A 23,273-nucleotide genomic window follows, 5' to 3' on the forward strand; every position below is an offset into this window, starting at 1 on the left:
TTTTGTTCTTAATTCAATTTTTATTTAGAATTTAAATTTATAGTTTAAAAAGTATGCACATTCTGTAGGTATAAAAGTTTAAAAAAATACATTGATTTATTGATAAATGCCTCAGGTTAAATTTACATTTTCATACATTATCATTATATTGCAATAATTGTTTTGCATCTTTTAACACTTATAAAATAAATTAATGAGATTGAATAAACCATTGGAACCATGCTAAAATAATTCCTTAGAAAAGAGGGGTGATGTTTGCCATAACAATTCTTAATTCCTTGCTACTGTAAATAAATAACTCTTCAATTAAGCAGTATAAAGAAGTACGGGTTAGCAGAAAAGCACTTACCCACAGGGTGAATGGAAAGCCATGGCAGGATGCCAAAAATTGTACCGAAAAGATGTAGAATTAATTTCTACCCTGCCAGCTGACAGCAGCTTGGTGTTTGACCTCTCAAAACACCAAAACCTTCTCACCCCCACTGGCCCAAATCCCCCCTTCCTCGGGGGTGTGTATGTGACCTGTAGAGGACAAGGAATGGCTCCGAATCTCCTTTTGGTTACAGGGACTATCAAAACATCTGTATGAAATTTGGTAACTATTTGATAACTATTTTTAATACATCAAGAATGCGTCTCCTTAACATGAAATGTTTGATTGCTCACCATAAATGACTAAAGATAAAGACAAGTTGAGCAGATGGTGACGGCTGAATCTAATAAGGTCCCAGCAAACTGCAATCCACTCAAACTGCCCAGGAGTGACATCCCTCGACTCATTCCACCTCATGTGACAACTCCCGTTTCCATTTTTGGGAGACTAATTAAAAAAAAAAAGAACCCCAAAAAAACCAACAACAGCCAAAAAAAAAGACTCAGAGAAAAAAAAAGTAACTGCCTTTGTGCAGAACTTGAGTCTTGCATCTCCAGAGCCACAGCCCTTTACAGAGGGCTCTAAGACATCTAACTACCAGCAGCCAGACAAGGCTACCACAACAAAAATACATGAAACTCTGGAGAGAAAAAGAAACATACTGAAATATGAATAATAAAGTAACAGGTTACAAGGACAAACCAAAAATACTTCTTGAGAAGTAAGTACCTTCCAGACTCTTTTATATGTGGAAAAACCCATTGAGGAAGAAACAAACAATGAAGAAAAAAAAACAGAGAAAGGGTGGGGTGTGCGTGTGAGAGAGTTAATAGTCAACACCTGCAAACTGATGTCCCTGCAATACACAAGGTCATTTACATTAATCATTCACCCCGCCTTCTCTCTGGCCATGTTTCTGTGCATAAATCAAACGCTGTGTAACCCTCATCCTGGCATCACTGAACTCGTCTTCCTAGAAACAGGGACATTTCGTAATTCTGAGACCTCTCCTTTCCAAAGGTGGCTACAGACACATGCACATTTATACATAGATATATACAAACAAGGTTAGAAAAATATTTATTTTTTGCTTGTTTAAATAATTATTGAAAAGTGTTAATACAGTAATACGTTAATATTTGTACAATTAAAACTTTATATATAAATATTATAGAAAGCATTTTTCATAGCAGCCATTGCATATATAGTAACACAAGTCTATCTGAAGTCCATGCTGCAAAACTCAGGTCAAGCAGCATTCATCCTCTTCCAAGAGGAATATCTGTACCAAAGCCAGGATTTCAGGGATGAGGAGTTCTGCTGCCACTGACAGCAGAGATGTTGCTTTATCTTCTACCAGGTATTGCCCAGACCACCTAAGTGCATAGTGTTTTTAGGGAGAAATGCCACTATGTGCAATCACCTCACGGTCTCTAAGCTTGCCTCCACTATAGAAATCAGGACAATGCCTTCTAACAAAAAAGCAGAATCATCACGGAATGGCTTAAAATGTGCCGTGGCCTTACCACAAGGTGTTTAGGGGCACCATCACTCCTCACACAGCTGGGGAATCCCAACGAGGGGCATGGAGACACAAGGAGGAGACATCGTGCAGGACAGGACCTAGTAACTCATATTTAGTTTGTTTTTATTGAGTTCCCTTTCCAGGTTTCCTATCAGAGTATCAATGCTTTCCTGCAGGTCTTTGAGGTTTGCCCTGTGATCCACTGCAGAGTCTATCGCTTGCACTGTCAGGTAGCTCTGGAAGGTGTGCTCTCCAGGGACGGGCTGCGGGCGTCCTTCTGGGGCATCCAACTCCTCGGCTTTGCTGCTGTCATCCCCGCTCTCCGTGTCTTCCGAAGGGACGTCATCATAGTCTGCTTCACTCAGGCAGTCCTTTGGGTTTAAGAAGTAGTTCTCCCCACAACTACTCCAGTCCCCAGCATAGCGGTTGCTCGATGGGCTGTCTAGACCTGCTGGCCTTGGTCTGAGTACCCCAGACACCTCAGCACCGCTCAGATTCAGCATCTGAGGTCTCTGCCTCTTGGGTCTCAGGTAATTCAGGGAGGATGGGTGCTCAGGAAATGCATTCAGATGTGCTGGTTCTTTGGCAGGGGAGTGATGAACTAGAAGAGAGAAGTTAAATCAGTCAGGATTGAATCCATGCTGCAACAAAAAAAGTCCACGACAGATGCCCACTGTCTTCCCTCGATGTCACACGCTAACAGCATGCACAAATACATGCGAGTTTACAGCCAACACATTCCACTATTACATTTTTTGCCGCTGTTTGATGTAAAATCATTAGAAAAACTACTGTAAAAGCTCAGTTTTGAAAGTTCATGCCAGATTCAAATTGCAGCAGAGAAGCCTATCTAAAAGTAGAAACTCCCAGAACTCCAATTAAATTCACTGTGCGAGTTAATCACCATCCGGCTCTGGGTCAAAGAAAAGCAAACAGTTCAGCTCATACGCTTTGTCCAGGCTAAAGGATAACAGAAAGCAGGCAGAGCAAAAGAGGTTAAAACACAACAAAAATACCACCACTGAGAAACACCTGCAGAAGCTGACAATATACCAAGAGCTGAACTCTTGCGCTTCTCTTTTGCCCTGATGTTCTGCACTATTAAAGAAGCTCATTTGCATTAATTTTTCTAAGCAGCCACAACCCCATGGCAGACGTATACTAACACAGGTTGGATGGCAATGTTACCTGTGCTCACCACTAGACAGCATAAGTTACTAACAGGCTCCTCCGCTGTTACCCGCTTCCTACGGTAAACAGCACAACTATTTTTATTGACCTGTGCCTGTAAGTATCTGAGCTTCAGAACTTCTTTTGGTTTTACACAGACCACTGCCTCTTGTAATGAGCAGCAGAGACTTTCTATTCCCCTTCACTGCTGAAAAGGAGGTATATGCAAACCCATGCAGTCCACAATCTGCCCCCCCTCCTTTTCAGACTCCTCACGCACAAGCACAAAGGCTTAGTCCTGAACTGCGCCCAATCCTCTTTCTGGGTCCCCTACAGTTCTCTCCAGGGGATTTTAGTCTTACTTTATGTCTTGTACAGCAACACGCAATAACTCTCACTGCTTTTTCTCTCACTTTTGCTACAACAAAAGCCCTTCTGTTTAGACTCTGCTCCATTAAGACAAAGGGCCATGGGTTAACAATAACTTGCCAGTGTTACATGGTCTAGCCAAACAAGGACTATTTGTTTTCAGTTGGAAATATACGGAAATTGAAGTATTGCACAACATGTTGATTATCAAGCTGTCTCAATCTACAGAAGATTAAATGTAAGGGACCAGACTGTGATCCTTCTGTTCAGTCCAAGTGTTCTGTTTACACTGTGTGGTGTTCACCTGCTCGAGTCTTCTGCATTCATGTTTTCCTCCCTTTTAGCACAACATCTTGCACACTTGTTGCAAGCCAAGGGATAGCATTTGGCTTTTTCTTCAAAGTGAAGGAAAACTCTAATACTTACCCTACTCCTACCCTGTTACAGCAGTGTACACTCCTATGGGCAGAGCTACATCCACTTGCTTCGTATCTCAAAGCAGACATGCCATAAGCCATCCCCAGGGTTTCCTGATTAGCTTCTGCACAATATTTACTGTCCAAATACCTCTTGGTCTCCCTCCTCCTCCACTCATGCTTCCCATCTCTCCTGTACAGACTCACTGGCCTCACTGGAAGCTTCTTTTCATTTTTGGTGGTCAGTAATGTTGGAGCTGCCCATCTGCAGCTGACAAGGGAGCAACAGCATTCTCAGTCGCCTCAAACCCATCATGGAGCAGACCCATATGTCAAACCAACTTGCTCTTATTTTCAGGCAAACAAGGTTTCTGTGAGGCTGCAGCAAGTGGAGCCAACAGCCAGGAGCCTCCTGACACTGCTGACCCAGTGCGTGGTCAGTGTGTTACAGCCACAGGTCAGCTGTCACAGGAGGTGACTCCAGGGCACAGCCACCAACAGGTCAGCAGAGCATGGAAAAAATGTAAAAAGCACTGCCACTTACACTGTCCACTAGCAGCTCTTCCAGCTGCCAGCTGATGAAACCCTTTCAGCACCTGTACTGAGCTGCTGCAGGCAGCTCACACGCTCAGCCGAGTCACTTGTCTAATGCGAGCAAACTATCATAAATCAGACTTATGGGGGAGAGGGGATATTAGACAACACTGAAACTATACTTACTGGGTCTTTCTCCAGTACATTACTCTGGTACATTAGTTGTCTACATTGACTTTTTTCCAAAGCTCACCCTCCTTGCTGCTAGGTGACAAAGGCAGATGCAGGGGCTGCCCACATGGCAGCACCACGTCCTGACTGAGACTAAACCCCTCAGATTCAATGCTAAATTGTTTCACAGTATTACCCTCAAACTCTCCTTGTTTAACTGAAAAGCTGCAATACCTTCATCTGCTCCCAACTCCAGGCAGTGCTTGTGGAAGAAAAGGCTGAGGTTCAGCAGCAATACACAGGAATTCACCACGGGCTGAAACCCAGGGCTCCAGATGTCATCCTGACTATTTCCACTGGTTTATGCCTCTCTGAACACCAGGGAAAACATGAACACTGTGCAGTCAATTCCCATTTGAAAGGCAGATATTAACAGAAATAGTTACCTTCACGTTTACTTTATTAGTTTATTAGCAATACTAGAATTTCACCTCCCTTCTTACTGAGAACTGATCTCAAATTGTGCAAGAGCATACAAAGCATTACTTGCATGGTTGAAGAGAATGAGAAGCTGGTCTTCAATGATCCTTGTGGGTCCCTTCCAACTCAGGATACTCTATTCTATTATATTCTATGACCTCTTAAGTTTTGAAGTGGGAGTCAGAAGGTACTTAGGGTGTTTTGGTTTGGGTTTTGTTGTATTTTGTTTGGAAAACATTTTTCCTTATGCAACGCTCTGCAAAAAGAAGTAGAAGTTGCACGGGTCTTACTGTAAGGATGTTCTCAACTCTGCCAAATCACAAGGGCAGAAATAAAGTAATCCCTCGAGTCACAGCAGGAGAGCTGAAGAAAAAAAGTAAATCCCCAAACTCCCTAATTCAGATGTGGAAACCTTAATGTCACTGGGTTTGTTTTTTCTACTGCCTTTACTCACATAAAGACTTCACCATTTCTTATATTATATGCAAACTCTGCCATCTGGTAAGAAAGCAATTAAACAAGCAAAATTCCCATTAAACAAAGTAACCAAATAGAAAGAGTTGATTATGAAACTATCATAATTTCTTTAGATTAATAGGTGATGCCACAGTACCTCACGTTTTAATAATTCCAATGCTGCTCAGTCACCCTGTGAATTAACATACACTGTCACACAGTAAAAACATACAGCAATAGTTTGAGTTTTTCCCTTGATCAGATTCATGAAACAGTACCTGGCCACAACTGGAGTAAGTAGTGAAGAACCTCTATGTGCTTTTTGAAGTCCAAGGCACTAGCAAGCTCTTCTGAGTCTGTGAAGACTCTGTTGTTATGGTTGGTTGTCTCCTGCCTCTGGCTCAGTAACACAGGGCCAAAACATACAGCTAAATTCTGGCATGTCATCTTATTTACTTCATGGTAAGAAGCTACCAGTTTCAGGTGATCCAACAGCATCTTCAGGGTAGCCTAAAGAAACAAAATACTGCTCAGGAAACAAAACATTAGAGAAAGGTGGTGCTGACATCTTAATGTCACTGCTCTAGAAGGAAAAGATCAAGGCTGATAGCTCTGGTTTTACTACCAACACCCAGCAACAGACCACCTAAGCACTCAATTAGGAAAGCTGTATTTGACTATCACACAATAGACCAATTAAGACAGACTTTCTGTTAAAATTCAGCTTGTTTCCTACCTGAACTCAGTTTTATATGGATGAGTTTTCTCACAGTAAAAAAGGTGCATCAGGGAGAGAGGAGAAGCTGCAGAAATATTACAGATGACCCAGGTACATTAGAAAATAAAGAAACCCTCAATATAATGTCAGCATCTGAACAAGCTTCCAGGGAACATCTAGACACTGTGCAGGCCACTTGCTCAGTCCCTCCCCCCAAAATGGGCTAACTGTGGTTTTCTAAAGAGGTGAATTTGGCAGGTAACAGTGCACAGCACTATCACACTGCACAGCATGGGAAGTAAAGGCTTTACTGCACATACGCAGGAAAGAGAAATGCATTTGTAATTACATAAGATAATTACAACAGAGAGCTCCACAGAAGTGGAGCAGGACTTCACACAGGAAAAATCACTGATTTAACAATATAAAAGTAGTGATCACAACCTTACATTCAGTTTTACAGAGACAATATAAAATGAAAACTAGAATAAACCCAGCAGTGCAGACCCTCCAATTTATCACACCATGGAAGTATTTTCAAAGACACAGAGCATCACATATCCAAGTGAACCATTAAGTCAGATACACAGGCATACATATTCTGAGACATTTTATATCCAGCGTGAAAATGTTCCTTTATTTTCTGAAGCATGCAAGTCACCTGAACCTGTAAACACTGCTCACCTTCTCAACATCTGGCAGGCAATTCAGAAGGGCTGCTGTGTGCTCAGAGTCACTTGGGTCATTCTCACAACCATTTGCTGTCATTTTCAAGGGATTTTTCACCATGGCATCCAACACTGCTTCATAGAGCTGCTTGGTTATCAGGGGAGAGGGCAGCTCTCGCAGATAATCCTTTAGGACACCTTCACAAGAGACACAAGAACAGGTGCCCTTAAAAAGCTGCAGATTCACTTTCCAGCAATTTTTGGGAGCATTAAGGTATGTCAGCCTCACCCATCCCATAAGAAAGTCCTCCACGTCAGTGACAAGCCTTGCACTCAGGAACGAGGGACGGAAGGACAACAGCAAAAGAGCACAGTAACGAGGGGCTGGGGCACAGGGGCTGCTGTGTGTGCAGGAGTGGGGACACTGGGCACAGGGTGAGTCTCTCCAGGTCTCTTTCATTTTCAGGGTGAGGGAGAGGCAAGGAAAGGGCTCTTATCAGTCCATCTTCCACCCAAGCAAAAGAGCTCCTACAAACACCAAAGTCTTCAGTTTGATGACCCCTCGTCTTTCATATACACACAGAAGTTAGTTTTTCTGTTTATTTTCAGCTATAAAATTATGAGCAAACATCCCGGTGCCACTGGCACATGCAGCGAAGCACACAGCACCTTATCACCTACCAAAGCACAAACCAAACAGATGCCCTCATGACAGGGGAAACACCAACTCCCTGCTGCCTCTGGGTACCCTGCACCCCCCAGCACACCACTTGCTTCTGCTGTGACAAATATAATTCACATCCACAGGAGATACTGGCTAAAATACCCAGACACTGAGCCCTCCCCATGGCAGAGACATATTGCACTGTTTCCGAATATGCTGGATATGCTGGAGGAAAGGCTGTTCCTAGGGGATGCAACAACCAGGCAAGTGCCTTATTAACCCCTATTCTTTCCTCAGACGCAAACAAACAGAAAGAAAAAGGAATTGAGTGTTTTCATTCTTGTAAGCTGGCTTTGGAGGCTGGTTGATACTTCATTTTGAGAGGGGTTTCAGTGATCACAAGAATAACAATTAAAAAACTCAAAATATTAAGACTTCTAACAGCAACCTCTGGAAAAGACATAACAGGATGCTATCCAGGAGCAAAGTATCCACTACAACCAACAAAGAAAATTGAAGGAAACAAGCCTGCTTCCCAGCAGCTTTTATTTTCCTTAAAAAAAAAGCATTCTGTGCCACAAATATCTACTCATTTTAGCTAGATCACAACTGAATTTAAATACTTTGTTAAGTCTAAATTGTGGATTAAAAAAACACAACTGTTCAAAAGCAGGTACTGTAGTTAACAAAGCAGCCTGTCCTCCAAACAGGCAAAGTTGGAAAGGTAGAATATTTTTTAGCAGGCACTTCTCATAGCCTTGTAAAATCGCACGTCACAGTAATTACCATCACACTGTGCTATTTAACAAAGCAAGAGTTTTTATTATCTCAGCCTGTTATAACCGAGCTGTAAAATGAACTGTACAAGAGTGGGCTTTGTTATGAGATTGTTTCTGAAAAAATACAGGGAACAGAAGTTAACATTTTGCCCTTCACTGCCATGTTCACATGCAGAATGTAAGTAAGAGTTGGCTTCTACCTGTACAAATATTTTCACTTAAAAAGAACATTGCACCTAGCTGTAATGTAGCTGCTGAGGCAGCATTGCAGGAGCAGCGCTACCTGAAGTGGCATCTCCCCCTGGAGCTGCCAGACCACCTGCTTCTGTAGCACAGGCATGGGGCAGCCAGGCAAAACTTCTATCTCTGCAGATCTCCACACAGTTCCCAAGAGCTCACTCTGTGCTTAAAATGGGAACATCCCACCAGGAACAGAAAATATGTGAACAACCATCCGCATATTTTCCTGAAAAAGTATTTCCCCTGGTGGTTTGGTGGGGTTTTCTGTTTGTTTTAAAATGAATATGTCACTTTCAGAACTTCTCCACTTAAGTGGCTAGTTTTTGTTTAGTAACTTACTCATATTCCTCCCTCCCCACCAAATACTATTTCTTCTCTGGATTTAGAGGCTCATGTTCCATATGTGGATTAGCTGGTTAAAATATTTATGAGACAAATGTGGCAGATGCTGGTGCTGTACAACACAGTTTGGGATGTCTTCCTTTTTTCATAAGCAAAACACCAGCAAGAGATGCTGACTTTTATCAAGACCTTTGTTTCAGCTTTGCTTTTTTTGGAGGGAGAGGCTGAAATCAAAATCAGCTTACATTAGGAAATGGCATGTTGTAATCAAATCAGCTTATACTGTTGAAACACAACTGTCTATTAATAATAATTTATCAGGAATTCCTGTAATAGCATCCACAATCATAGGACTACCACCAGCCAAAAGACTTTCTCCTGTTCAGCCCCGAATAACAGGATGGTTTGGGAGCCATGAATGCCCCTTGACCTTTCTAAATTGTTTTGCTATTCTCTCAGCTAAATTAGCCCTGTAAGAGGCTGCTGTTATTTTTTTCCACGAATCTACGCTTCCCGCTGCTGCCAACCCACTAGCACATTCCTCTTGACACAACCACACACAACAAATTTTGACAGAGAGCAGGAATTGCCATCCACTTCATTAATTCCTCATTTTTCTGACCCACTGAACTGTTAACAGTATTGCACGCTTTATGCAGAGATAGGAATTCACGTGGATGTGAACAGACACGATGTAACAACATGACTACTGGTCAGTTCCAAAAACTGGCTGCACGCTTCAGTTTGAGCCACGAGCACACTTAATTGTGTGTAAGCCTGTGCCAATCCCAGGAGCATTTCTCAGTCAAGATTTAGTCATTAAATGTTCATTCTTTAGTCTTTGGAGAGCTGTCAAAAAAAAAAAAATTTAATCTCTTTGGAAAGGAGCGCTACTCAAATTTCAAAAAGGACATAAGGCAGCACTTCTTTTCAAATCAGCCAAGATTTATGCTGGGGAATCATATTTTATGGAACACATGTTTTGGCTGATAGAAGTATGAATCATGTGCATCAGCCTCAGCATTAAATACTCAGGGGAAACATTCCCCCTCAACCCAACTCCCTAAGCATATGCAGTAAATTTTGTGGACTCTTGTATTCCTAGCACAGTGGATAACTCAGTTGTCAGCAAAAATTGCAGGTTCCCCCATGAATCCAGACCAGACAGTTGCCCATAATTAGAGTGGGCTGCATTTTGGTCAGTGGAAGCTATGGGTACAAACACTCCTTCCTTCCCTGCTCCCCCTCAATAGGACCCATACTAACACAGGCACTGCAGGCAATCACATAGCACATCGGCAGGGCTACCAAGGGAAAAAATCCATTTTTTAAAATGTAATTTCTTAAAACTATTTGTCCCTTGTAAGGAAAGCAGCATGTTAGTAAACTCTTGCAATAGAACACATACAAAAGCATATCCAGTAGTCTTTCTGTAAGGCAGACACCAAAACTGTACTCTTTTCACTGTTGTAATACAAACTCTGGATGCAAAAAATTATCCTTCAGTAGTACCACCACCAAGCAGGACCTGCACGGCCATCAGAAGTTCACCTTCAACAATGAAGTTTGCAGCAATGTACACAGGAAAGCGTACTCCAGCCTTTCAATTTGACCAGCACAGCACAAACTCGTGATGGAAAGATCTGTCAGCCTGTGCTGCTGCCCTTCCAGGGCTTTGCATTAGCACTGAGCTCTCCTGCAGGTCAGACTTCAGTTTCAGTCAGTTCTGGTTGGTTCTGAGTGTACAACATACTCAGGAAAATCAAAATGCTCAGGAAATGTTACAGATTCTTTTCTATATGGATGAGTATTAAATTCCTATATCCTTTCCCCACAATACTCTTGAACCGTTTCTACAAATACTGTCTTATTTTAATGATTATTTGTAGCATGGGAGTGCAATGCCATTTTTAGTATCCTAAATTTAAAAAAAAACACCAAAAAACAACAAAATTTTCCAGTACCCCAAAGTTTACATTAACCAAATTGCAGTTTGCCATTTGTCTGCTTACAAGTCAATATCAGACAGCGTTTGCTATTTGGTAGAAAGCAATTTCCCCTTTTGAAGTGATTTACAAAAGTTGAGAAAATAGGATTTCAATAATTTCATGCAAAAATCTGATCTTAGAAGTTCTCACCACTTTTCTCATTAATTTATTTGCAAAGACAAGAAAATTATCCAGTTTAAAAGATCATTTACACTATACTTTTATCATACACCTAGCTTATAAAGGCTGTATACTGTCAGAGTGAAACAGTGGTGGGTTAATGGTTGGACTTGATGATCTTAAAGGTCTTTTGCAACCTAAACAATTCTATGAATTAAAAATACAAGTTTCTGATGCTGAGAATGCTGGTACTTGTGATCAACACTGAATCCAACAGTGAAATCAGCCAAGGCAACTAAGGTGAACTGACTAGCTGTACACTCTGAACCAAAAGGTTTATGTAACTCACTAAATGTCACCCAGTAATATCTTCTGATACACACTGTATATTATAAAATGTAACGAACAAAATTAATTCCCGATACAATTAAATTAAATAAACCACTAAACAGGTTATAACTCTGCCATACAGCTAGATGTTGGGTGTTACAGAAAGGGCTTTGGCACAGAAAATTTATACCCCAAGTGTTGTTGTTACATTTTCCATCCCTTGATATACAGGCAATGAATGCTTCTGACTAATTTGCTGGAGCAACTGGCTTACTCAGTGATGCCTGAAATTAGATCAACTTTAGCTTACATAACAAGTATCAATAGTTATAAAACTGTTCCACTTTTAAACAAACCAAAAAAACTCAACAACTTACTTCAGTTCTGCAGTGCAACTCCTGTGAAGAGACCCATGCAAGGAGCTGACACAGATGCAGCCAGGCTTCCCAGGACCTTCTGTTCCTGCACTTCCAGCTCTTCTTACCTATGCCTGGAGTTTGCTGCATAACAGCAACTAAAAGGGCCACTCCAGGGAGCAGGAGAAAGCTGCTCCTTAATAAGGTTTTAAAAAAAGCAGGGATCAAATGCACTTTCCTGCAGCTCTAATTAGCCTGCACAAGATGGGAAATCTGTTTCCCCAACTCCTGTAATCTCCAACAAAAAGGGCAGAACAACTGATCCAAGAGGGCCCTTGGGTCACATGGTGCGGAGGTACCTGATCACAAGCAAGTTTTTCCAGATCTGCCCCAATAAAAAACCAATGGCAGAGGTTTAACCAGCTCTGAGACCTTAGCTCCTTTCAGATTCCCACTTCCCTCTGTAACTGGTGGAGCAGTTACTGAAAGCAGTTCCTTCCATGTTCTCCTCCGTTCAAACCACTGCTGCTTCATTCATACTTACGCATGCCCACAGTTACTGCGCTTATTCCCACCCAGCTTTCAGCAGTACAAAGCAGCAGTTGAAAGCTTATTAAATTACAACAGAAAACAAGCTCACGTTTTAAAAGATACATTAGGAACATGGCACAACTCTGTACTAGAAGAAAAGCAAGCAAATGTATTACCTGTTATGACATTAATATCTGGGTACTGGCTTTCACAAAGAGTAACAGCCTTGCTGTCCCTCTCAAAAGCCTCTCGAAGCTCTTTCTTAACCGCTGCTGAGCCACACAACCGGTACAGACCCACCACCTGAAAGCAAAACCAAGAGCCTCACGTCAGTCACTGGCCTGCAGAGGGGACTAATAATGACATGGTGTGGTGTCTCATCCAGAGAGCGCAACAAAAGCAACTGTTTGGAAACGCGTGTTAGGGAAACCCAAACAGTGGAAACCGTCAACACACACAGTATGGGACACTTCACAAGAGACACTGTTGAGCAGCAAGTGAATAACGCGAATGTTTTCACAACAGTGAACATGCTGAGAAGTGTTTTATTGACAGAACATGAGCTTTAAAACAGAATTGTTTTATGCTTTGCTTTTATGCAAACTCAGGAAAGAGAGAAACAGATGAAACCTGTATTCGCTTCTTGCCCTACTCATTCAGATCATCATTATTTTTCCTAATTGTTTAATTATACAAGCTAGAATTGGAACTATAGCAGATAGAGCCTTATGTAGACAAAATTGCAGTATACCAAAACACAGTTATTAATCCTTAGCAGAAAAAGTCATATGACTGACTCCTTACTAAAAATGAGAAATGTTATAAAACAATAAAAAAAACCCACAAAACCAAAATAAACCAAAACATTTTTTCCTACAGTATTATGTAGTAAAAAACGAAAAATTTTATACCCAAAACCAGTTTCAAGAAAATTATGAATACTCCATTTTGACACCTATAAAATGTTGTTTTAAAGATGACAATATACTGAATTCTACGTGCTTCAAATTATATTTAAAGTTTTCTGCAAAACAGGGGTTATTTAACACGCTTAAGGTGATAAGACTGAAACCCACACCACTCTTGAACTGAATGACTAGTTAAATCATGTACCTTCATGCATTCAGATTTTCCATTTTATAATTATTTTCAATTTTCATCAACACCATTTATACAAAGCACTCCTATGATCTTAAGAAACTAAATCTTAAAAACATTAATTTTATTTTAATTAACTTTATAGGCAGCTGTACTGAGCAGTAAATGGCTAGTCCAAAAGTACCATGGCCTCAAGACAAAAAAACAAAGCCACCTGACTTAGACTATACTGGCTTAAGACCATGGGAATGTAGGTCTGCAAGCAAGAGTATTTGTCTGGTCATATATTAATTCCTTTTAAAATAAATGGAAAGTTACCCAATGGAAGTTGTACTCCCCCTTTCTCAAGACTGAATATGATCTAGTAGATGCCTAAGACAATTTCTTTTAAACTTTTAAAGTTTTTTAATGCCACAACTGAAATTCAGGTGGAGATAACACACCATGCAGTCTGTAGGAAAGTCAAAAATGTCAGACAAGCACATGGTTAAAAGAAGAAATTAACAGTACATTTTGCATTTCTGGTTCGCCCTGTGCAAATACAAAATAGATTTCACGCTCAAAAGCACCAGGTACATTCAGATAACTCAGATCCCAATCGCTTCATTACTCGTGTTGCCTTGATTACCCAATATCATTTGCGTGACTAGGTGCTAATAAGCCCAAAATAAAATGCTGAAACCATGGGACACATACATTGGAAAGAATAAAACTCCTCTTTTCCACTGATTTGCATAATGTTAGGAGAAGTGTTCACAATAAGAATCATACAGTTATTATCAGCAGTGACTTTCAGCAAAAGAGCCATACAGAAGTACCATGTCTCTATACAGTTTACGACCTAGATAATAAACAGCAGAGTTAATCTCATCACACCTGGAAGCACATCCAACCTGTCAGCAATTTAAAATAGTAACAGTGGTAGGTGTGACTACTTCTCAATTTCACCTGAGTGAGAACAGGTGTAAGAGACACCAAGGGCTCACACGTGCTCTGGAACGGCACACAAGAGTCCTCCCACTAGTTGCAAATTAATTGCCAAGGGGAACATCTGACTTTAGGACTATGCACACTCCTTCCTAACAGACTCCTTGTCTAGCATCCATTAACTGGTGATTTGTTTACATACCTTGTTTCTCATACATATTTTTGCCCATTAGGTTACATCAACCAATAAAACTATACTGGGATGAAAAGACACTGGGCATTACTGCTTTACAGCAGTCTTAATTTGAGAACAACCTGAAGGAGCAGTGGTGTGGTGAAATAACTAATTCAGCCCCTCAGGGTCTCCTTCCTTATCTTAATGCTGTGTACAAAGTGATGGCAGAGATGGGTCTTTGGTTGGCCTCAATCTGCACACAGGTAAGTAAAGTTTTGATCAAAGACCTGTTCTTCATCACTGTGTCACTGCACACTGTGTCTCAGTTTTGGGTAGGAGGGAACAGTATATCATATCATTTTTGCTTTTAGACATATGTTCCTCCATTGTACCATGTCTCAGAAATGAAGCATTTTCAAGTTCTCAGCTCATCTCTGCTTTTTGAGGGGGAGTCTATACACTGGGGGCTGGCAGGTTCATTTCACTATCCCTAGTCCTAAAGCACTGCTGGGAGCAGCTCCTGTTGTCAAGCATACTTCTTCTCTACAAAGGCCAAGTTGGAAGCACTGACTGCACACAGTCGTTATTCTTCCCCCATTACAATGGCCAGTGTTCACCACACAGAAGCAGCAAAGGAAAAAAAATTGACAGTGTTTTTAATTTCCCCATTTCCACTCACTGCTCACACTGCAACAACAGCTCAACAAAGAAATATTGACAAAAGAGATTAAAATATGCACAGTACCTGACAGCCTCTCTTTTCAATCTCCAGAATGCATTTCTGCAACAGAAGTGGCACCATCAAGCCTGCATTTTCCTTCTCTACAACTTTTCGAGCATCTACCCCAAACATCACGGGCTCCCGATCTGCATCAAGGCCATCAAGAGAGTTCTCCCACTGCTCCATGAGCGACAGCTTGACATAAATAAGCCCCCTTGGTTCCAGTTTGACAGCCAGCTGATGTGTTTTTGTGACTCGAAAGAGAGTGGGAAGAGCCACGGTTCCGTGACAACACACTCGATTTTTCCGTGGGGTGGGTTCCCAGCTGAACACCACCAGCTTTAAGTGCTGAGCATTTTCAATTTCTATGTTGAATGTGTGGTCCATATCTAGAAATGTTGTCCTACATGTAAGCAGGGCAGTTCTTGCTTTGTTTACTGAGTCAACCTGTATTGCACAAAAGACATCTTTTGAGTCTATTCGTGGTGGTTTTAAGTCTTCAGCACCATAAAAGTGAATGCTCATGAGTCCAGAGATGTACTGAGAGCACCTGGGCTGATCAGAAAAGTTGTAGTGTCTGAAGGCATCAATATCTATTTCAGTTTTACCACTGTTACTTGGAAGGCTCTCCTTTCCTTTCCCACACTTGGTTTCATGCCTGTGTTTACCTGATTTTGTTATAAGTTCAGGAGAGTCGCCATCACTGAGGTAACCACCTTTGTTGAAGGATTTGGAGCTCCTTGAGCTTTTCTTTTTGAAGGTGTGTTGCGACGACACACTGCTGTCAAGATGGTAACGACTTATCACATTCCTGCTGGCAGCTGTGGCTGAGTTTCCAGAAGATGGCAAAGACACTGTATGGCTTGTATCCCGGCAGCTACCTTTCAGCAGGGAAGGAGGATTATCTGAACTACTATGGCTTGAAGTTCCCTTGACACTCAGCTTCCTGCTCAGCTCTGGCAGCTTTTTCATTTTCATGGAAAGCTTCCTCACAGTCCTGGGAGATTTAATTCTATCAGGGAAAGGCCAGTTGATTGATCCGCTTTTTTTCAGAGGACTAGGACTTGGAGGAGAAACCTCTGTGGAGGGTATGTCAGCCTTGGGTGCAAGAGCAGCTCCAAAACCTTTAGAAGAAAAGAGAAGGAATAATCATTTTCAAACTGCTCAGTAACTGCACTTCTTGACAGCTAGAAAAAAAATCCTGAACTAGGGGAAAACATTTGTCATAACTTGATAAGCACAATTCATTCAGACAACCATCACTCATTCAGTCAGATGTTCACGAGCGTTCAGAAAGCTGTGCTCTACCGACTCGTTTAGCCAAATTTGGCAATTCATCATCAAAAGCCAGATTTGTTCTGCTTTATGGAGATGAAAGGGCCAGAAACTACATATAAACAAATGAGCGATCTCATCCACTGCATTCAGCTTGATCCATTTGTGCTGCATCCCCCATACCAGCACTCACGACTGCATTCCTGGGGCACAGGTGCAACAAAACCAGACTTAAATGGGAAAACACCAGAAAATGGCAAAGGCACCCTTGTCTACAAAGCAGTTGGCTAGACAGCCAACACATCAGCATTACCACTCCTCTTAGGCCTAGAGGAAAGACATCTGTCTCTAGTAAAGAATATGGCTCTTGTACATGTCCCTCTATTACCTCAAAGAGCCCTAAATCTCTCCTGTGTAGATCCAGGCAATCTTACACCTTTTCTTCCATTTCTCTCAGCTCCTTCTTTCTACTGCAGGACAGAAGAGGAAGAACACAACCAGGATTTATTCCTTCCAAAAGCTGCATCCTGCACTGCCTCATTTCTCTGCCTGCCAGCAACCTTCCATCTTTCCTGGCACTACCATCCCACAACAGGGCTTAATGTTACACAGTTCCCAAGAGATGTTCCCGAGCGAAATCATCCAACTTTCGAGGTACCAACCCCCCCTTCCCCTGCAAAGAACAAAAACAAAATTAAAAAAAAAAGACAACAAGGAAAAAAGCAGCAGGCACTGATGCTAAAGAACGCAAAAGAAAAAAAGAATCCCTCAATTTAGCAGTAAAAGACAGCTAATTAAGGAACACAATCAGACATAAGCAAGTACTGCACACAGACAGGAGCCTGTGGTTCACCTCATACTCAAGGAAATGCAAATACCAAGTTTTGCTCAAGCCATTCTCACTTTCACCAGCATGAGGCAGTAATGACTGCAGGAAAGGCAATCAATTTACCCGAGTTAAGCAAGTATGCAAGAGGGAAACTGAGGCCAGAATGATAGATATTAATAAAATTACGTGAGTACTTTCACTTAGTCACTTCTCTATCCCTCGAGAAACCAAGAGTGGCTCTTGCTAGCAACAGCCATCCCACTCCCTCATCACTTTTCAAACCTTAGCAGCTCCCAACAGGACTTGCCTGTGCAGGCTGAGGTGCTATAGAGCCTCTCAGCACACTGATCCTGTGTGATTCAATTAGCACAGGCAGCTCAGAGAGACTCAAACACCTTTATTCATCCATCATTCCCCCTTGCTAGCCAGGGAAAGGGAAACTAGTTCTAGCCTCAACAGAATGGGTTGGTTTAAATAACTTTTGCAGATAGTTGCTTAAAAGTGTATCTTTATAAAAGAAAGTTTCAGTTATGAAGAATAATGCATAGAATCTGTTTTCCAGAGGAAAATTCACTTAGTCCTTCATCTCATGGAAGTAGTTCCCTTGCAGGGGAAGGGCTATTTCTAGCACGCCTGCTGTGCTTTTCTGGCAAGCAGCGAGTTAGAAATGTGGTGTTTGATAAAAGCGCACAAAGCCCTCCCTTGTACTGCAAATCACTGCACAGTCCCACTGGTGGGTTGGCCTGGAGTGCTCTGCAGCAATCGGTGCCACGCTGCAGCCTCTAACATTAATCTTCCCTTTCTGTCAAAGGCCTCTGGCACAGGCTTGGAAAAGCAGGCCAGCAAATTAAACTTCCCCCCAGCTCATTAAAACCAAAGAGTCAATCTAACACTACAACTTTTATGTGTTCAACTTCTGCTGCGTTCAGCACCAAATAGTTAAAGTGAAATATGTGGCTGGAAGAAACTTAACAGTCGAGTATTATGCAGGATGGTATTCCCATCAGCACTGAGCCACATGTTGTTCCACTAAAGCCAGCAATGTGCTGAGGTATGCATGCAATTTTAAGAGAGTGTACATGACAACTCTGAACAAGCTGCAGAAGGAGTTGTAGCACAGTCCAGTAACAGTTCACTTCACAGCCTACCCGTCTGACACAGCTTTCTCACAAGGGTGACAGAGGAACTGAGCTGTACCTCTTTCCTTGACCAGGTTACAAGACTGTGCTACAAACAGGCTTCCTGCTGTCCCTGTCCCCACTTGCTCTGCCACTGCACATCCCATCTCAGCAGTTAGACAATAAAAATATCCCTACAAAAGGGTGGTAGGAGGAGATGAAACATAAGAGGTATCTGTTGCACCAGGGCAGTGTGGGAATGGTTTTATATATGCTGCTGACTATCTGTATCTGTGTGTATATAATTTATCTTTTACAGTGCGAACACTCAATTCCTGGAACAACCTTGCCAGGGATGTGGTAGAGTCCCCACCACCGCAGATTTTCAAGATGCAACTGCACAGGCTGCTAGGTAGTCTCATCTAGGCACCCCCTCCCACTGAAGGGTGGGCCAGATGATCGTCTCATGCCCTCTCCAACCTGGGCTGTTCTATCAGATACTGTCTTTACTGCATTTACCTTATGCCTTCTGGATGCTTTAGCAGTATGAGTAACGGGGTGGGGTGGGGGGGGGGGAGCTTCTGGAGGACAACACAGTCTGAGTTAAAATGACTTGACACCCTAAGCAACTGCTTCCATCATCTGTGTGTTCAGCTTGAGCATTAAAGCCACCTTTCACTTTACCCAGCACTATGGCTGTGTGAAAGCAAAGCCCTTCCATGACTGGAGAGACATGAAGAGCCCACAGGGCTTCACAAACCCAGGCCCCCTTCTCCCACCCCATCCATCCTGGTGTCCACAGGACAATCACTACTGTCCCTTTGGCCAAGCAGGCTGGGACTGACAGACCGTACCCCTCCACAACACTGCCCCAAGGGAAGAGAGGATCAGACTCTCTTAAGAACTTACAACACAGCCCCTGCCAGACATGTGCAGTGATTTAGCACAGTAAAAATGCTTGTCTGACCCTGCTTAATGCTGTTTACATGTGCTTGGGCACATATATCACTGTCACACCAACTGCCAGCAACACATGCTGTTTTACAGGCACATTTGACTACCCTATTATACATGTCACATTCCTCATGGCTTAAAGTGGGGTTTCTGAGTCATTTTAAGGTTCCTCAAAAAACATGTAATTTATTTTTGGGACAATAAGTTGAGGTGAACGAATAAGTCAAAAAGCTATCAGTTGTTTATTACAGCAAGCTACTGAAGTATTAAACAGCCACTCTCATAACTAATGGAAATGCTGAGTTCCCACCAAAATAAACACGAGTGGTAGTTTAATTTTTCCTACCATTCTCCAGACATTAGAAGTACACTACATCTAACACTGAAAGCATCTCTAGAATAATGGCATTAGCATTGAAGATCAAAGCCATTTCATTTTGAAAAGTGAAAAAAAAATACAGTTAACACTAGGTGGTTATAACTTTCAAAACTAAAGTGTCCCTTCTGCCTACACTTTTCATGCTTTTTTATTATTATTTTTCTAAAATCAATCTAAAGACTAAGTGGGAAAATATATTAAAATGAAAAAGCAGCAAATCTAAACAGAAAAGCCCAAATATCTCAAAATTGTTCTCATGGCAAATAATGGGTGAGTGAAAAAGGGCTACTGTTTTTCTGTGGTAGATTCCACAAGAAATACTGATCTGGATCCTCAACTGACACAAACAGATAGCTCTATTTATGTCAAAGGCTGCTAACTTCCTCAGGTGCAGGTACATTTCTAGACCCGTTCTGATTATAAAATTTCAGAGCAGAACTGTAAATGGCATTGAGAGAAGAATTAATGCTATATCAAATTCAAGCAACTTCAATTAAGATACACGGAAAGCATCGCCTATATCTACTTCAGCAACTGGGCAAAAGAAAATTAAAAAAACTAAAAAGAACTTTTAAAAACTGAGATAGAAAGCAATTATTTCTATGTTACATCCTAATTACTTATATATGAATGGAAGAATCTCTGGTTTTAACCCGTAAAAAAAAAGTTTTACCCCTATATAAATTAAATAATTTGACCAATGCAGTCCCTGAGTTCTATCTCACATAATGCTTTAGAGTCAAGGAATGGAGAAATTATTAAAAAGATAAAAAATAAAATCTCTAAGAACTCTGTAAAGATAGTTTGTTTTCTTCAAATACTATACACATTAACATTAATTAGGCTGTGATGAACCCATCAACCCCAGGATCACTTTTATGGGAGCAAAAGATATAAAATAAGTTGCTTTAAATAGTGCATTAATTAAAATGGGAAGTGATTACAGCCTATCATGCACTCCAAAAGGTGAAGGGCCTGACCATGGCCTGCTCTCCATCACAGTGGCGATCCTAGGAGCATCCTTCACAGGGGTACATCAGTACAGAGGGGAACAAACACGTTAGATCCCTGACCAGACTTAAAAGAGTTCAGTATCTACAAAGAAGCATGAGTTTGTTGCAGATATTTTAAACATTAAGGATCCTGCGATGCTCATAAGCCATAGCTGGCTCTACTCCGACGCTGGAGCCACACCAAGACACTCGCGGCAGCACCGCAGCTGATGCCAAGCACTGTCTGTTCGGGCTGCTCTCACAAAGGTTTCCTCTCCTTACTGTGTCTTTCATGGCAGGAAAAGCAGCTTTGCCCCTACTTCCCCTGTCAGAGGATAAAAACAGTTACCCAGGAAAAATCAGAAACTGAAAAAGGCAGTAACTATTTTAATTTAACCGTTTCCACTCCACAGCTGCTACATCCTTTTGCCTCTTTCACCAGCAGGCCTTTATAGTATTGTCGGCCCATGGATCAAAGACAAATGCATGAATAAGCCCTTGACCTTCAAAAGCATGTGCACAAACTCCCAAAAAACCCACCGAAAATCTGGCTTCATCTCTGTAGGAGAAAGAGGGAGCAGAGGGACCTTTCTGCCACACACCTAACCGTTTTGATATCTCAAACACCATGCAAATATTTGACATGAATGCTTTTCTGCCTCATGAGACCAAAGCTCCTTGTACTTGCAAAACAGTTAAATCACAAAGCATCTTCCATCTGGAAAAAAATTAAAATTAAGTGTTTGCAATACATGGAAGGAAACTTGTAGACAGTATTTGCTGCCCAGTATACTCTACACATATTGCTGGAAGCTTGCTTGCAACATGTAAGCATGCAAAATATTTGCCTGCATTGGCCCCAAAAGATATACTTGGAAATCAGGATAGTGGTCACAGTCTAAGTGGAGAAAGAACGCTGTAGTTTTAATACTATTTCAGTCAAGCTCCAGTTGGCATGTATCAGGGCTAAGTGGGAACATGGTATAAATCTTCACTTGCTGTAACATTGAAAAAAATTGTTGACAGAGATCCTTACCAGGATTTTCCATCCAGACTGCTACACAAGCACATTTTCAGTAGCAAAAGCACAGTCCAGATCCTGGTAACCTACAGTGCTCAAGTCCTACCAGGATGACTCTGAGATATACACATGAGATGATTCTACTGATTAGGTGGACACTAATCCCAACAGTAATCCTCCCCAAAAGCAAAAATATTACAAATTCTTCAGAAGGCACTATTCAGAGCTCCACAATGTAAATTTATCACAGGAGCCAACATTACAAAGGGGTGTTTTTCTTCAACAATTTGCAGGTGATACAACTATAAAAACATACAATTAAGAGTTAAATCCTAAAGAGTTGTAAAGAAAATTTACTTTAGCATTTTACAATGCAAAAGCCCTAGATATAGAAATTTGCATATTGCATTTATAAAAAGATATTCCTATTTTCCAATCACAACCATTTGCCTGTGAAGGGAGACACATAATTAAAAACAGCCTCCAGGGTCCTTTCCACTTAAAGTCGTTTCCCACAGACCCAAGAGCACAAGCTGGCATTATGTTTCTACATTACTAATTTGGAACTAAGTTACCTTCTTACTCTTACGTTTGGGTGTTATAAACAAAATACAAGAACTATTTTCCCAAGCTCTGCCATAAGGGCAACTTATTTCTAATCAGTTTCTTTTTCAAAGCCAACAAAGCCAGAATTATTCACTAAGGAATTACCTGACAAATCCTGTTAATATAAATGGCATTTTCTGTAGAAAGTAGCCAGATCAACACCAGTAACTAGCAGTGTAAATTAAGACTGTGGGACAAGTTAGCACCTCTACAACTATGTACAGGAACTACCTATTTGCTGGTCTGTTTAGAAAGACTCCCAATAACTGAATTCTATAATTTATTTTTTCTTAATCTTCTTTCCATTAAAAAGTCTTAAAAATAACAAAAAAAAAGAGAAAAAAAATCCATTACCATTTTCTCTCTACAAAATTGGAAATCCAAATAAGGCAGCAATGTTTAAGGTCTTAAAGGTAAAAATTATTCCATTGTCCAAAGAAAACAGCAAACAATAAAATGAACCAATACATGTATTTTGCTGGGTTTTGTACTGCCCCACTTTTTTCTGTCTCTACTTTCCAAAATCTAATATTTAGGCTCTAATGCTAACCAATATTGACATCTATAAAATCGTACCGATAAGAATGGTAAACAGACTTTTCCCTGAAGCAGTAATTGCTTATTTGTCAGGAGTTACCGCTTAATGTACCCAGCTCTCTATGAATACAGACATCCATTTCATACCAGTTGTATAATTCAAACAAGGTCCTAACACAAATAAAGTTAAATTGGCCATGTTGCCCTTCATGCAGTAATTTTGTATGGATGAGCTGTCATTTTAAATTTGACTGAAGATAACTGTAGATACCTTAACCGGATTAAAAAGAAGAATAAGCCCCTTCTCCATAATAAAGCCAATTACTGAGCAGCAGGGATCTACTTCATCATCAATTAATCTATTCAATGTGATCACCATCCAATACATGTAAAAGGAGAGCTGCATTTGAA

At 41.2% G+C, this 23,273-nt stretch overlaps 1 protein-coding gene across 2 annotated transcripts in view; it reads right to left on the minus strand.

Moving 5' to 3' along the window:
- SYDE2 (synapse defective Rho GTPase homolog 2) overlaps positions 1-23,273 on the minus strand; it is a 29,176-nt gene continuing 5,903 nt past the window's right edge. The window contains exons 3-7 of one of the 2 annotated variants that reach the window (XM_027694261.1): positions 15,176-16,275; positions 12,407-12,533; positions 6,897-7,078; positions 5,773-6,004; positions 1-2,499 (exon numbers count right to left, since the gene is read on the minus strand). In XM_027694261.1, coding sequence (XP_027550062.1) covers positions 1,997-2,499; positions 5,773-6,004; positions 6,897-7,078; positions 12,407-12,533; positions 15,176-16,275 — 2,144 coding nt within the window. In that variant the 3' untranslated portion in view covers positions 1-1,996. The remainder of the gene's footprint in view (positions 2,500-5,772; positions 6,005-6,896; positions 7,079-12,406; positions 12,534-15,175; positions 16,276-23,273) is intronic. The other variant, XM_027694262.1, reaches the window with a different exon arrangement.

This window comes from Neopelma chrysocephalum, unplaced genomic scaffold, assembly GCF_003984885.1.
Source record: "Neopelma chrysocephalum unplaced genomic scaffold, ASM398488v2 Primary Assembly neopelma1_97, whole genome shotgun sequence".
Classification (NCBI taxonomy): domain Eukaryota; kingdom Metazoa; phylum Chordata; class Aves; order Passeriformes; family Pipridae; genus Neopelma; species Neopelma chrysocephalum.